The sequence below is a fragment of the Ornithodoros turicata genome, chromosome 2, assembly GCF_037126465.1.
Source record: "Ornithodoros turicata isolate Travis chromosome 2, ASM3712646v1, whole genome shotgun sequence".
Taxonomy (NCBI): domain Eukaryota; kingdom Metazoa; phylum Arthropoda; class Arachnida; order Ixodida; family Argasidae; genus Ornithodoros; species Ornithodoros turicata.
Window position 1 is genome coordinate 73,994,252 of NC_088202.1, and position 16,404 is coordinate 74,010,655.

The 16,404-nt window shown below is 46.9% G+C and overlaps 1 protein-coding gene across 1 annotated transcript; it reads left to right on the forward strand.

Moving 5' to 3' along the window:
* Nucleotides 1-3,397: 3,397 nt before the first annotated feature.
* Nucleotides 3,398-4,474, forward strand: LOC135384770 (uncharacterized protein K02A2.6-like). Its single transcript, XM_064613956.1, has one exon. The coding sequence runs from the start codon at nucleotides 3,398-3,400 to the stop codon at nucleotides 4,472-4,474; it is 1,077 nt and encodes a 358-aa protein (XP_064470026.1).
* The last annotated feature ends 11,930 nt before the right edge of the window (nucleotides 4,475-16,404 follow it).

The window sequence follows — 16,404 nt, forward strand, 5'->3', positions numbered from 1 at the left end:
GCGGTTTGTTTCCAGCATCCACAGCAAAGCAATTTGCCAAGGGTACTACTTCTGAAAATTGAATATGCATTGCCTTCGATATTCACTGTTCTGTTGCACACTTTATGACTCCTCCATCGGCTGCTGTTGTAGTGAGGCCTTTCCCCTATTAAAGTCTCAACTCAACGTATGCAACTCAATGTCAGTCCTGGCTTTTTTGTATGTTCCTCCGTACGATGTACAGCTTCTTTAAAGCAATTTTCGTCAGTCATGGCTAGTTCAGCTATGGAAGAAGTACTTTTCTTGCGCACGAGCAGTTCCTTTTCAACATGCTTTACAAAGTGCATCATATCCTTCTCACAACAATCACCGTGATTCAACGTCTGTGCCTGAAGGATTTAACGTTTACTATTGCAAATCGACCAACTATAACATTCGGCATGTTTCTATACGTTGGTTGAACGTTCGTGATATGCACCAAAGGATTGATGCCAAAGTGCATGAGATTTGAGATGAAAATTAGCAGTCTCCTTGCTGATGCAGCGAGACGTAATGAGACAGCACTCGTTGAACTGCTATGAACATACGGAGGTAATTTCAAATAGCGCGCAATGGTTTGCAGACATATGGGTCAGATATAGGAGCAGAACCGCAATGAGTTGGGATGTAAGGCTAAATAGCACTGGGGTTTGGCGTGAAGAAATACGATCCAGTGACCCGAATTAAAGGACAAGTTGCTTGTTTATATTTTTGATTGTTTCATTCTGCGTTGTGTTCGGGTTTAACATATGCATAGTAATGGCTTATGAGCGCTGAAATACGTATTTCCGAGAACCATCGCCTGAAGCATTCACATGAAACCTGTGGGGCTGACGACAGGCCTAACTGGATTTACTGTAACGCGTAGACAACGGCCACCAACATGGGAAGTCGGAGTATGACCGTTTGTTCATGTCGAGTCGGGAGGCCCACGCCACGACGAAGCAAGACGTCGCCCTCCCGACTTGGCAGTCCAGCTTGCAAGATGTAACGTAGCATTCCAATGCCCGCAGCTGCAGCATCGCGATAACCTCTCTCTGCAAACATTCCAGGTGCTATACTTACTAGGCACTGCTAGCCACCAGCGGGTTCCCAAGCGGTGACCACTTGGCTCATACCAAGACAACCCATACATTTTTCTTGTTGTCGGTAATGATGGTTTAGTCAATGCGGCAAATACTCCTCACATCGCTCAACTGTCACGTTTTTTGTACTGCATACTCCTTGAAGAGACGATTTGCGCTTTTGGTTCTCTTCGCCGTACCAACTTCGGACTATATTACCTAAGTCCAAAAATTTGAACACTGGTCCAAAAATTTGGAATTGTGTTTTGTGGAAAATTAAATTACAACAGTACAATTCGAAAGCGTTTGAAGGAGCTACTTCTGTCTGAGCTATAGCGCTGTATACCTCAAATGCCCTAGCGGGCGTTACATGAAGGTGGGATATCAACATAGTTGAGTTAAAAAAAAAACGGAGCATGGCAATGGAACACTGTACTGTATAAAAGTGAGTAGTCTTAACATGGACAATCAACTGAACACACCGTACATAATAGGTTGTACAATGTAAAATAAGAGAACATGATACAGATAAGTAAGGTTAGGAACACTCAAGCTAAACCAAAACAATCGGGCAATTTCCTGTTTAAATATGGTGTGGTCAGTAAGGGTGACTACCGACTGTGGAAGGCTCTTCCATTCCCGGATGGCTAATGAAAAAAAAGTTTTTTAAATTTAAAAAGTTAAATTAAATTTAAATTTAAAATTTAAAAGAATTTTAAAATTGTGGTCTAGGCGAGGTGAAACGTAGGATACCGGTACGAGAAAATTAGGTCTTAAGATACAGTAATACAGTGGAAACAGTAGAGGTCCAAGTACCGAGCCCAAAGGTACACCAGACAGCATGGTCAGAAAAGAGGAAAGGCAGTCGTTTGCTAAAGGTGGCTTGTGAACGCCTACAGAGGTAAGCGTTTATCCAGGCTAAGATCTGTACGCATATTGCTATCAAGACTAGCTAACACAATAACAGTTTGTACTCTACTGCGTAGAACACTAACGAGACACTAATCATTTGAGTAGGTCAACGGCCAAAACCCGAGCTGCGGCTCATCACAATGCTCTCCGCAGGGGTTCATTGGCACGCTTCTCCAGGAGTTCTTTTCGTGATGCCTTTGTCATTTCTGGTTTGATTTAGCTGTTCTATTTCAGGACAAAGCTCATACAAGGCTCGATGCCGTTATGTGCACATTTAAATAAAACAAATGTATGTAAAACAAATGTATACTTGTTTGAACTCGTCCCAGTCGAAGTGACATAAGGAAGTGCTCCGAAGCAAAAACACAAAGCTCACAATTAACAGTTTATTGAAGCACATTAGAAAATCAATGGAAGGTACTACAGAAGTTATCGGAACTGCACAATGAGAACACTTTGATGAATGGTCCACTTTGATGAATGGAACACTTTGATGGACAACGAGCCGCGTGACGTGCTGCATTCTTCAGCTGGCAATCAGCTGTTTCTCAGCTGACCGCGGCAGTCGCACATTAAACACTGCTGCAACAGGAACCCAAGGTCTAATGTTGGTATTCTTTAGACTTCCAGCTGTCACAGTGGCGATGAGATGACTACGTTGGACGCAGCAGCAGAAGGGCAGTTCCAAGGAAGAGAATCGGCTACGCATCGATTTCATGGACCGGGGACCTTCGACCCTACAAAGGAAGACTGGAAGCTATATAAGATAAGGTTTCAAGATTCATTGGATGTAGCCAGAATTGCGACGGATACCGACAAGAGGAACTTGTTCATAACGTCGCTAGGACCTGACACTTTCAAGCTACTGTACTCGCTGGTTCAGCCGAGGGACGTCACGGAAGTCTCGTTTGTGGACCTCATCAAAAAAACTAGATGAATTCTACGCGCCGAAACGCTTTAAAGAGTTCGAAAGAGCAAGGCTTTTCTCAGCAAAGCAGGCGGAAACGGAATCGGTGGCACAATTTTTGACGAGGTTACGTGCAATTATCTCGAACTGTGAGTACGAGTCTGAGACAGACATTCGAGCTTCGTCGTTGTTAACGGCATTTATCGTCGGTCTACGGGACCAGAGACTCAGGGCAAGGTTAGTTCTTGAGAAGGATCTTACCATAGATGCTGCCCTGAAGCTGTCGGAAAGCATACTTTCTGCTGAACAGGAGTCGCGACTGCTGGAAGAAGGAACCGCATCGAGCAGTTCATCCGTTGCTAAAGTGCAAGATAAAAGCAAGGACTCTAAACCAGTTAGGTGTTTTCGATGTGGTAACTTCAATCACGCTGAAAGCGCGTGTCGATTTCGTCAGGAAGAGTGTCGTTTGTGCAAGAAGAAAGGCCATATCGCTAAAATGTGCAAGAACAACCCCAGGATGAAAAAAGGGAAAATCAAAGCTGTCACGGATATATTTCTCGCGGAAGAGAGAGACGGCAGGTTTGTGCTTTGCCCGATTTTAGGACAGGACGTTCAACTGCAAGTTGATACCGGATCTAGACATACACTTCTAAATCACCAGTCATGGATAAAGCTTGGGAAGCCGAAGCTTAGTCCACCTTCGTATAACTTGCAAGGTTTCAACAAAAATCCAATTGCTCTCAAGGGTCAAGGGCAGGTAGAAGTTGCATACCAAAATCGAACCCATCACCTGGAGATTGTGGTTACTGAGTCTCTCCACAGAAATCTTCTTGGCAGAGAATGGATTGAGAAGTTGGGAGTTGATCTTAACAAGCTGTTTGTGGGAGCTCTGAATACCGTACCCTCTTCTCTGACTAATACCTTAGAGACTCTTAGGGAATTGTTCAAGAAAGGCTTGGGCAGATGCCAAAAGGTCAAAGTGCACGTTCAACTCAAAGATGGCGCGTCCCCGAAGTTTTTCAAACCAAGGCCCATTCCGTTCGCATTAAGTTCCTTGGTTGAAAACGACTTGGAGAGACAGTGCAAAAATGGAGTTCTGACACCGGTAGATTATTCAGATTGGGCGACACCAATTGTAGTTGTACCTAAACCTAACGGCGCAGTGCGCGTTTGTGGCGATTTTAGTGTAGCGATAAACCCCCAACTGGATATCACACAGTATCCGCTCCCTAGACCAGAAGAACTTTTCGCTAAGCTCAATGGAGGCCAAAAGTTCTCAAAACTCGATCTTTCGGAAGCCTACCTACAAATGGAGCTAGACGAAGAAGCGAAGAAGCTACTAGTCATCAATACACATAAGGGCTTATTTCAGTTTAACCGAATGCCTTTCGGGATCGCTTCGGCACCGGCAACCTTTCAACGCACCATGGAGCAAGTCACAACAGGGATAGATCATGTAGCCTGCTATCTAGACGACATTATTGCGCCGGGCTGCGATGATGACGAACATAAAAAACATCTCGAAGCTGCGTTCAAAAGGCTCAAGGAATATGGTTTTGTATTGAAAGAGTAAAAGTGTGCCTTCCTGAAAGATAAAGTGGAGTACCTTGGACAGGTTGTGTCAGCAAAAGGCTTCTTCCCTTCTCCGAAGAAAGTTTCTGTAGTGTTGAACATGCCTGAGCCAACGAATGTATCCGAATTGCGAGCGTTTCTTGGCATGGTCCAACACTACAGCAAGTTTATACCAGGATTGGCAGACTTGTCAGCACCGCTAAATAAGTTACTTCGTAAGAACACGCCTTGGTGCTGGTCTGAGGACTGCGTAGACGCGTTCGACGGCCTCAAACAGAAACTAACGTCTATCGACGCTCTAACCCATTTTGACCCGCGCAAACCAATCTATTTGGCAGCAGACGCCTCTTCAGAAGGAGTTGGCGCGGTTATTTATCATAAGATCGACGGAAAGGAGCGGCCGATAGACCATGCCTCGAAGACATTATCATCAGCCGAGAGGAATTATGCTCAAATAGAGAAGGAAGCGTTAGCCATGATTTTTGGACTGAAAAAGTTCCATCAGTATCTCTGGGGACGACGGTTTACGCTATATACGGGTCATAAACCTCTCACCACAATTTTCGGTCCAAAGAAAGGCGTACCAGTCACTGCAGCTAATAGATTGCAACGGTGGGCATTGATTATGATTGGCTATACATACGACATACAGTATAAGCCAACTCATCAGATGGGAAACGCCGACGGGTTGTCGAGACTTGCACAGGGGCCGGATGATGATTTCGACCGTGCAATAGCGACTGACAACATAGCAAACGTGGAAGATGTTAACATTCTTTCGACAGAAGCGATTTCGATGCTTCCTGTAACGGCGTCTTCTATCGCAGAAGAGACGGCAAAGGACCCGGTGCTTGCCCAACTCTCCCATCACTTACTAGAAGGTCGTTCTGCTGGGGAAGACAAGCCGGAACTTCCTGCTTACTTACACCGTGAAAGTGAGCTGTCGATTTCTCACGGCTGCATTTTACTGGGAATGCGTACGGTCATTCCACTGAAGTACCGCAAGAGTATCTTGGATGTGCTGCACGAAGGGCATCTAGGACTCACCAAAATGAAGATGCTCGCTAGATCGTATGTTTGGTGGCCTGAATTGGACAACGACATCGCAGCCAAAGTCAAAAGTTGCGAATCTTGTGCCTCAGCCGCAGATGACATTCAACCAGTTCCCCTACACCGTTGGGAACGTCCATCAAGGGCGTCGTCTTGGAACGCATAGGTAATGTTATATACGACGTGGACGTGGAGGGTAAGAAGCGCCGCCGTGTTCACGCTGATCACTTGAAGAGAAGAATCTCTGCGGACGATGTGCCAAATGCTGATGTCGAGAGCACAACCTGTCCAACTGGTCGATTAGATCTCCCAGTGGGTCTTGCCTTCAGCTCTCGGCACCCAACTGAGGTACTTCCTCACGATGACCTCCCTGCGTCGTCGTCCGTGGCGTCTCCTGATCGTCGGCCCCCTGTCCCTACCAGAAGATATCCTGCGCGTCGTCGGAGACCTCCCGCACGCTTCAAATTCACAACGTTAGGAGGGAGGGATGTAGTGGATGACGACGACGTTACGGAAGATGGACAACGAGCCGCGTGACGTGCTGCATTCTTCAGCTGGCAATCAGCTGTTTCTCAGCTGACCGCGGCAGTCGCACATTAAACACTGCTCCAACAGGAACCCAAGGTCTAATGTTGGTATTCTTTAGACTTCCAGCTATCACACCTCCTGTCTTACACACGTCGACAGCACATAATAGCTACACGCTGCTAAAAATGAAGCAGCATCACGGGTTGCATAGTCCCTTATAATACGCAGTTGCCGTTCGTTACAACATTTACTCCCCCCTGGAGCACAGAGGCACCTCCTCGGCGAGGTCGAGCTTTATGGCAAGTGCACATTAGGATGATGTTTATCTCTGCTCTCACAAGTGCATTAGGCGGCGGTCTCATCCTCGATTTCAGCAGCAGCAGCGGAGCAGCAGGGCTGCAGCGACACGAGCGGCCCCATAGCATTGCGCGACAGCAGCAGCAATCCCCTGCTGGCCCCGGTATACGAACTTTTGGTTCCTGTGGTGGCCATAGGTCGGCGAATTCACTCATGATGTCCATCACCGACATCATTCACCATCACATCACTCAGAATGATGTGATGTTGAGTGATGGGCAATGATGTTATGTGATGTTGAGTGATAGGCAATGAAGTTATGTGATGGAAGTTGAATGGTGGGCACTGATGTTATGTGATGTTGAGTTTGATGTTGAATGATTCAATGATGTGATGTGATGTTGAGTTTGATGTTGAATGATGGGCAATGATGTGATGTGATGTTGAGTTTGATGTTGAATGATGGGTAATGATGTGATGTGAATTTGAATTTTATGTTGAATTATGAGCAATGATGTGATGGTGACAGTAATGTTGAGTGACGGGCAATGATTCGATGCTGAGTTTGATGTTGACTTATATGCGAAGATGAGATATTGAATTTTGGAGACCTTGCGATGGGTTTTTCGAGTTGAACTCTGCGGTTTAAGGTGTGGGTGTGATATTAGTCGTGGGTGGGTGGATGGGTGAATACAACTGCCCATAGAAGTAAGCATTGCAAGTATGCATGACTAGATATGAATATGGTACCCCATTTTCAGCGTACCTGTTCTCGTGCCCTGTGATAATCTGAGCTTAACGGCAGTGTCTGGAAGGTTTCAGTTGTATGTGTGACTTTGCTGTTGGTGGGTGGGAGGGAAAAGGGAGTTTGCAGTTCACCGTTATGTTCAGGCTTTGGAGTCGGGGTGTCGGTCGTTTGGGCGGAGCCGCACTTGGATGAATAAGAGCAGGGGAGGTGGGCTGACCTTGGCGCGCTCGCGCTCTTAGTTTTGCGTCGCCTCAGAGCAGGTGTGGTGTTGTGGGGCTGGCTCCAGCATTAAGAGCGGCGTGCTGTTATATCTGATGTGTCATGTGTGGAAGGGGAAGGGCTTGCCGTTCAGCGTTGTATTTAGAGTTGGGGATTCTGTGGTGCTGCACTTGGATGTCATCCGTAAGGGACAGAAAACTTGGCGTTCTCGCGTTGTTTGGTTTGCATCGCTTCAGAGCAGGTGCGTTGTGGAGGTTGGTTCCAGAGCATAAAGAAGCGGCGCATTCGGGCTTATAAATCGGTTATGAAAATCAGTCTCTTGGCACTCCTTCCTTTTCCCTTTATTACTGCTGGCAATGAAACATCACTGGTATCCGGGCGAATGAGCAGGTACATGGAAAAATGGGACGGATATTGTGCAGTATGAACTCGGGGAAAGTCACTATCACGTGAACAAAATGACAGCATCAATTGCCCGACATCGTTTTGGGCAACCAGAGCATACCACGCTTCCGCCTTATGATTTTTTTTCGCAATTTTTTGCAAAGGCAGAATGCAAGCATCAATGAAAAATTGTCCAGGGGAATGTGGCATGAAACTGGGTTGCATAATTTTGGCGCGTACTCTGTACACGTACAGCCGACAACCCAGTATATTACGCTAAACAGCTTCGGGACGCAGCTCCAATGTTTCATTGCACACAATTTTGTTTTTGTGGTTTCGTTATCAGAACTTGTCTTTTGTTTCTGAGTACGACGGTCAAAATAGTTTTCTGTCAGGAACAGCCTAACAGGTTTAGTACAGAATAGGAAACAAAGTGACTGTGATGGTCCGCAGGTATGGTCGGTGAACTGTATTCGGAACGTCAATGAAGTCACTGCAAGAGAGACGACTCACATAAAAGAAAATACCTGTAGAACGATTCGGCCTCACGTACACTGTGCTCTCACGAATGGACATTTATACACTTCGTGGCAATGGAATCGGTATATAGACACTTCGAACTGCCGAAACCGTTGTCCGGCCTGACCTTTCGAGCGCCGTCGAGTTTTTGATACACTCCGGTTCTGGAATAGGATCACAGAACACTACGACGATCCCAAAGGAACTGCGCATGGGTGCGCGCGTTTCTTCCAGGTTTAGCATAGAGCGTGACTCACAAGATATTCACGTTGTTCGGTCCACGTCGTATAGACCAGTGTTTCCCAAAGTCCGCGGAGGTCTGCGACCGTCTCTCACATTTCAGTGAGGATTTTCCTCCCGGCAAACACGCGCTCGCACATGCCGCCCGATTTCCAAACTCCCAGAACTTCCAAAATTGCTATAAGCATGCTTCAACGGCTAGCTTCTAATTTCTGATAGAAAAGTCCTGCAATGCACGTTTATCCGCGTCATACACATACAAACAAGAAGAAGAAACCAGTCCGGAATCGTTTCTGAAGCTGTATCGAAAGCCCGCAGCAGCTGACGAGATGTCTCAAGTAGAAAGTAAAAAATGGGCATGTATGTGCACTGGTGCGACCAGTTGTTCCAGGACGCTTGACGTGTGAAAGCACTGATGATGATTTAGAAGATTATTTCAGCACGTGTGTCCTTGAGGCAGTTCGCCAGTGCACACAGCGCAGCGAAAATCCACAAGACAAGGCCTATTCCATTACCTGTCGCAAAAGGATGCCACCGTGTTCACACATTCAGCTGGGAGATTCAGTGATACATGAACAGCGACCCATCGATAATCAAAAAAGGAGTGCTCATAAATATGCACTAAAAACTCTGCAGAAGTATGCGTGCAACTATGCACATCAAAATATGCCTTAAAAATAGTTAATGTAAGTATTGTTTTTCGTCGTTTTTGGTGTGAAGGTATACAACAAAGAAGGCATGCACCACAGACATCGTCTGCTTTTTGCACCGTACCGCAGTGCATATTGAATAACAATATAATTGGGAGTAAATTTACGCGCATCGTAAGTTAGCCCATTTGTGTGAAGAGATGCTACACGTACAGCATGGTAGGGCTACTGATAATTTCGACCACCCGGGGTACTTTAGACGTGCCAAAGCAATCTTTAACACACCGGTGCTGGAAGCAATGTTTATCGCTCCCACATTGCTACCATTCTCGGCCAGGATTGAACCCGTGATCATGAGCTCAGCAAGTGAACACGTTACCAACAGAGCAACTGAGGCCGGCAGTGCAGATTGAAATGCGAACGCGGTAATTTTCCTAACTGTACACAGAAAGCGAAGAAACAGAGTACGGCCCACCATACTCAGACGCCATGCTGCTTACACCAGTGCATCTAGAAATACAGCAAGACACACACGCACACACATCCACACACACACGCGCGTGCGCACACACAAAGGCAATTGGAGCAGATGGCAATATCCCAAAATACGCGCTGTGCGAGTATTTTCCGTATATGCCGAAACATTCATTTATACGCACTCTAGAATCCACTAATGGGCCCCAAACCATGACCAAACGTGCTTCTATCGTAGAGATACGACACTATTTCCAGAGAGAGAGAGCGAGAAAGCAAAGATGCATTTGCCTGAAAACCCGCCGTTTCACTGCTAGATATTTGCAATGCATCCCCAGTTCAAACAACCCAGTTTAAAACCCAGCCTCGTCTGGCTGACCTTTCCTTTCTTTTTCTTAATAAAGATATTCCCCCCCCCCCACCCCAGTTTAAAAGTCCCAGTTTAAACAGTAGCACGTCGATACCTCTCGACTGGAAAAAGAAAAAAAAAAAGGAAATCTCAACGCACGCAGAAAAACAGGGGCGAAGTCACGATGCTCCCCTGCACCCTCTATTGGCACATGCCTCCTTCCCATCATGGAATCCCGGTCATTCCACTATGCAGCGTAACCGACTACCGAACACCGACGAGCAGTTTCATCACTCCTCCCGCCTCTCTCCGCACAACCGCCACATTCTACATACGTACACTCTTAGAAATGAACTTCACCACATAGCACGCTCCTAGCCAACCATCACCCCGAATGACAACGTTCTCGACCCTGATTTGCTGAAAACGGGAGGAGGAGCCTATTTTGTGCCTTATGCACGGCACAAAATAGGCTCCTCCTCCCGTTTTCAACAAATCTAAGGCGAGAACGTTGTCATTCGGGGTGATGGTTGGCTAGGAGCGTGCTATGTGGTGAAGTTCATTTTTAAGAGTGTAGCAGAAGACGGAAATATGCCACCTCTATGAGCAGCCGTGCAGCGCCAAGAAACTTGACATCATAAAGCCACCAGATGCCAAGGCCAAGACCTGCCATGCCTTTTCTAATGTAAAAATATCAGCAGTCGATCGGCGCGTCGCGCAACAACCCGCAAACTAGGGGGACAGCGGCATACCAGCTGCCACGCCACTCGCCAATCCTCACCCTACGCACCTGGTATTTGCATTCACGCTTTCAGTACAACCCTATCGCCACCCCGCCCCGTCAAGGCTCGCTCCGGGAAGTGGGCTGCGCCCCGCCAAGCCCCGCCCACCATTGCGACAGCACAAACGCAACACCTGTTTAATTTACGAACGTCACTGTAAACGGCCGCCCCCCAAAAGATGACATCTGCCCAGGAGCCGGGACGCACGGTCACCGAAGCCCCGAAGCCAAGTCGTCGCCGAAGCGCAAGCATGCGCAGTATACAAGGCCCTCAGTCTCATAACCGGTCCCTGCAGATCAGATGCAAAGTCCATCATACACAACGAAGTTGAACTCAGAATCAGTTCTGAAGTTGAATTCTGACATATGATGATGTCGAATAATGAGTAATGGTGTTATGGGCTGATGTCAAATGATAAGTAATGATGTGATGGGCTGTGATGTCGAATGATGGGTAATGATGTGATGAGCTGTGATGTTGAATGATGGGTTATGATGTGATGAGCTGTGATGGTGATGTTGAGTGATGGGCTGTGGGCTAGGCCGTACATGATGTGATGTTGAATGAATATTTCGAAAAATGCCGACCTATGGTGGTGGCAGTGGTGGTGCTTGTGAAAGAGCTCGAAGTTGTCGGCTCTGCTGCTGTGGTTGCTGCTACGCTGCTCTGCAGTCGCGACAGCCGGTATTGCGAGCCAGTCAGGAGGGTGGTTGGTATTGTTTTCGTTCGACGGTGGTTAGGGTTAGAGAATGAGGCTCGTGCACATAACGTCATGCGTAGTCTTTGAGCCACGTGACATGGGAAAACATGCGGACGCGCCGCAGATGTCATACTGCGGACCGAATGAGGTAGCAGCGTGTGATTTTACGATTTCCTCTTGTAATTGCACGCATACCGCAACAACTCACGGCATGCCGTGCTACTGTGACTCCGGTGCGGCAATACGTTTTCCCATGTCACGCGACCAAACGTGACGTCACTGCACAAGCCTTGTTTACATCGGAAGATAAAGGACACGTTTGTGATTTGCGACTTGCTATAGTGGCTTGAAGTGAGTGTTGGATCATCGGCATCGCATGAAATGCGCTCTCTCGCAGTTCGTTTACTGGACTCTGCGCTTCCTGGATTCTGCGTTTCCTTAAGAGGGCATAACAGCCCTCAGTCCCAATGTATTTCCTATGGAACACGTTTTATGCTTTTTCTCGGTAACCACCTCGCACATTTTAACGCGGGTGGTTTCACTATAAAGAGGAAGACGAGATTAATTAAATGACGTAAGCACAATTCTGAAACATGTCGTACGTATTTTACAGCGACGTCACGAATGTGATAAAAATACACATTTTTTCTCGTCCCTCTTTGAACAGGTTTGAAGAGGTTTTTATTAAACTTCTATAGCTATTGCGAAAAAATTTCTCATTTAATTTTTCTCTAAATATTTCAGGAATCGATGTACACCAAATTTATATGTCTACCACTTTTCGTTTTTATATAAAAAAACAAAAAAACATGAAAAATGAGTACACATACACACCGACTGAAAGCCCAGTAAGCCATGTCACTCTGTGTCGCCATCTGCTGTCGCACAGGAAAAACCGCGCGGATCATTATGACCGTATCCATCCGCCGAGCAAACGGTGCGCATGCGCAGCATAGTGCTGGCTCGTATGGGGGTGGGGATGACATCATGCTGGTTCCTGCATCCTCTTTCTCTCTCTCCTTTTTACTTTCATGGCCCACTGACTTACGGCATAGCCTTGGAGACCAGTACAAAAGGTTGCTTAGCTGCTCGTAAAGGGATTATCCTATGAGCCTGCATAGTCGTGGCCCGTGTAATGTAAAGAGAAAGCACACTGAGACCAACAACCCTCTTCCTTTTTTTCTCTCTCACTGTGCACCGTGCGCGTATAGAGAAGTGAGGCGAGTTTATTAGCTTCACGTGAAACGTCAATTTGCCCGATTTTGCCGGTTCGAGTTTGTGCGGACTCAGTCAATTGTTTGAACTGTCTTATAAGGCTAACGAGAATCTCTCATATTTCCGGTTAGTGCAAGCCGGGCCTTACAGCCATTCCAGTAACGTCCAACAGGACTGTCCTGCAATGTTCGTAATGCTGAAACAATACTCAGAAATTCTACTGTCGCCTCCCATAATAATAATTTGCCGTTTTCTTTTCTTTTCGCTAAGAGTGCACGCCTCAGTCACTTCCGAACTTCTGAAGTTTTCGGAAGGACCTCGATATTCCCTGTTGCAAAATCCCCGATCTCGAAATTCACGGGATATAGGAAAAAAATGGTCCCGGAAAAAATGGTCCTTGGTTGTGTGGACGAAAAAAAAAAAAGGTCCCGCAAGCACCTGCGCTGCCAAAAATACAGGGGCGTAGTTGCATATAGCCGATGCAGCACGTCACAGCCGACCGAGTGTTATCATTCGCTTTCCTGACTTGAAATTCCATTCAATGAGCAACATAAAATCGATATAATTCGCTGCGCTAGTTTAGTTCGCTAGCGATATCGTTCGCTGGATGCTAGTATGTCTCTGCTGTTGGTCAGACACAGGTTTTACAATTGTCCCCTGCATCTTTTCTGTGTCGATGTTGATGTACAATAAAAGCTGTACACCCACTTAATGTTTCATTGCCCTTACAACTCCGCTTCTGCTGAATATACGGTTCATCGACATAGAAAGTATTAGAGAACAACTACAACAACAGCAGCCAAACAGCCGCTATCCCGTTAACGGGACCAACAACACCAAAAAACTATACAGGGTGTTTCAGTTAAATCCCCGGGCTAAATAATTCGCGAACCGGTGCACCAATCGAAGAACTTTCTTTTTTACAAGTGTCTGTCCTATACTGCCTACAAGCCGCGCACCGTGTGAACGAGTGGGAGGCGCTCATTATTTAAATAAAAGTTCAAATGAGTTTCGTCGAAAAAACATTATTTCTAAAGCAGGGCGCAGTCGGTATTAAAATGGGTACTACCCCTCTTGGGACCTTCAGTGGACACATTTTAGAGAAAAATCTGCAACCGAAGCGGGTCACTTGTTGCAGTAATTAATTGGCTTCGGTTTACATATTTTTGTCGGAACTGGTCGTGGTGAAGCGCAAAAGGACGCTTTTCCGCTCGCTTATCCACCAATGAATCCTTACACCTTATGGTCCATACAATCCTTAGGTCCTTACACCAATGAATTACACTAACGATTTACGCCCTTTTGCGCTTCGCCGCGACCAGCCGCGACAAAAAATATGTAAACCGACACCAATTAATTACTACAACAAATGACCCGCTTTGTTGGCAGATTTTTCTCTAAAGGGTGTCCACCGAAGTTCGCAAAAGGGGTAGTACCCATTTTAATTCCGACGGCGCCCTGCTTTAGAAGTTTCGTTTTTTCACGAAACTGATTTGAATGTTTATTTAAATAATGAGCGCCTCCCACTCATTCACACAGTGCGCAGCTTGTAGGTGGCATCGGACAGATCTTATAAAAAGAGAGATCTTCGATTGGTGCACCCGTTCGCGAATTATTCAGCCTGGGGATTTAACTGAAACACCCGGTATAGGAAAGTACTAGTATCCCAGTTGAGTTGGGAACTACGTCCGACGACATCCACGTTCAGCGAGCGTGAAGTTAGAGCGTCAGTATAGTGCACGTATGCGTCTCATTTCATTGGTATGAACACCGAAGGTAATGTGTCATTGTGCTCCGTATTCTGTAGTTCTTCCTTTTATAACAGAACGCGACTACCGTTTTCCCAACATATCTGCCAGAAATACGTAAAGGTAACAGGACCTTGGAATCGGTCTTGGACCCAGTGATGAATCACCCCGCGTCATAGTCAAAATTTAGTTGTTGTTGAAGAATCGCTTCCTAATTTTGCCGCGTTGTCTGTACTCAGCAAACCAAACTAGACAGAGAGGAACAGAAATAATAGATTTAATCCGCACAATGGCAAGCGGTGCAGCGGGTGTAACCGCATTTATGTGCCTCGTTCAATGGTTTTACTGTTCATTAACATGAATGTTAATTTAAAAAATCCTGTCTCCCAATTTACACAAATAATGTGGGCGAATGATAGCACTTGATCGCGGCTATAATCCGTTTCCTCAGTTGTTACAAGGGCGCTCCTGTAATTTTCGGCGAGTGGGACCCCGCAGGACCAATTTTTCCGGTACGGAACCAGGGACCATTTTTTCCGGGTCCAAATTTTCCGGGACTATTTTTTCCGGAATCCAGCGAGGTGACAGCCTCCGAAAATCCGGCTTCTCGAGCGAGCTTTGATTATATGTAGGATTATGGAGTATGTATGATTATATTATAGGAGTATACGAAGACGGAAAACTGGCAAGTCCGTTACCGGCGAATGGCCGAGGGCTCATCCAGCATTGACTGTGGATGGCAAGAAACGATTTGCCGTCGATTTTCAGGAGTACACGAAGGCGGAGAAATGGCAAAGTCCAGTTACCAGCGAATGACCGAGGGCTCTTCCACCGCGAGTTCGGCACAAGAGATATTTTACGGTAAAATCCCGTACGATGACGCTCGAGTGCTTATACAGCTCTAATCATTTTATTTTACTATATATAAGGGGACCTCTCGAGCGCGTATAGAGCCCGCCGTACCAGCGTAGCTCATGCTGACTCACAGCACCCTCGCCGGATACAGAAAAACGATTTGCCGTCGGGACCTGAGGAGGCGGAGCGGCGGGGCATCTAGCGCTCGCACTGGGCGCGAGACAACTAATTGGCAAAGTCCCGTTACCGGCGAATGGCAGAGGGCTCATCCAGCACTGGCCGTGGATGGAAAGAAACGATTTACCGTCGATATTCAGTAGTATACAAAGGCGGAAAAATGGCAAAGTCCCGTTACCGGCAAATGGCCGAAGTCTTATCCATCACTGGCTGTGGATGGAAAGAAACGATTTTCCGTCTTCAGTAGTATACGAAGGCGGAAAAATGGTGAGCCCTCGGGCATTCGCCGGTAGCGGGACTTTACCATTTTTCCGCCTTCGTATACTCCTGAAAATCGACGGCAAATCGTTTCTTTCTGTCCACAGCCAGTGCTAGATGAGCCCCCCGGCCATTCGCCGGTAACGGGACTTTGCCAATTCGTTTTCTTGCGCCGAGAGCGAGCGCTTGATGCTCCGCCTCCTCAGGGCGCGACGCAAATCGTTTTTCTGAATCCAGCGAGGTTGCTGTCAGTCAGCGCGAGCTACGCTGGTACTGCGGGCTCTGCGGGCTCGAGAAGTCCTCTTATATATAGTAAAATAAGATGATTAGAGCTGTATCATCACTCGAACGTCATCGTACGGGATTTCACCGTAAAACCGCTCTTGCACCCAGAACTCGCGCTGGATGGGCCCTCGGCCATTCCCCGGTAACGTGACTTTGCAATTTTTCCGCATTCGTACGCGCCTGAAAATCGACGGCAAATCGTTTCTTTCCATCCACAGCCAGTGCTGGATGAGCCCTCGGCCATTCGCCGGTAACGGGACTCCGCCAATTCGTTTTCTCGCGCCCAGAGGGAGCGCTAGGTGCTCCGCCTCCTCAGCATAGGTCGGCATTTTTCAAAATATCCATTCAACATCACATCATGCCCGGCCTAGCCCACAGCCCATAACATCACATCACCATCACAGCCCACCACATCATAACCCATCACTCAACATCACCATCACCATCACAGCT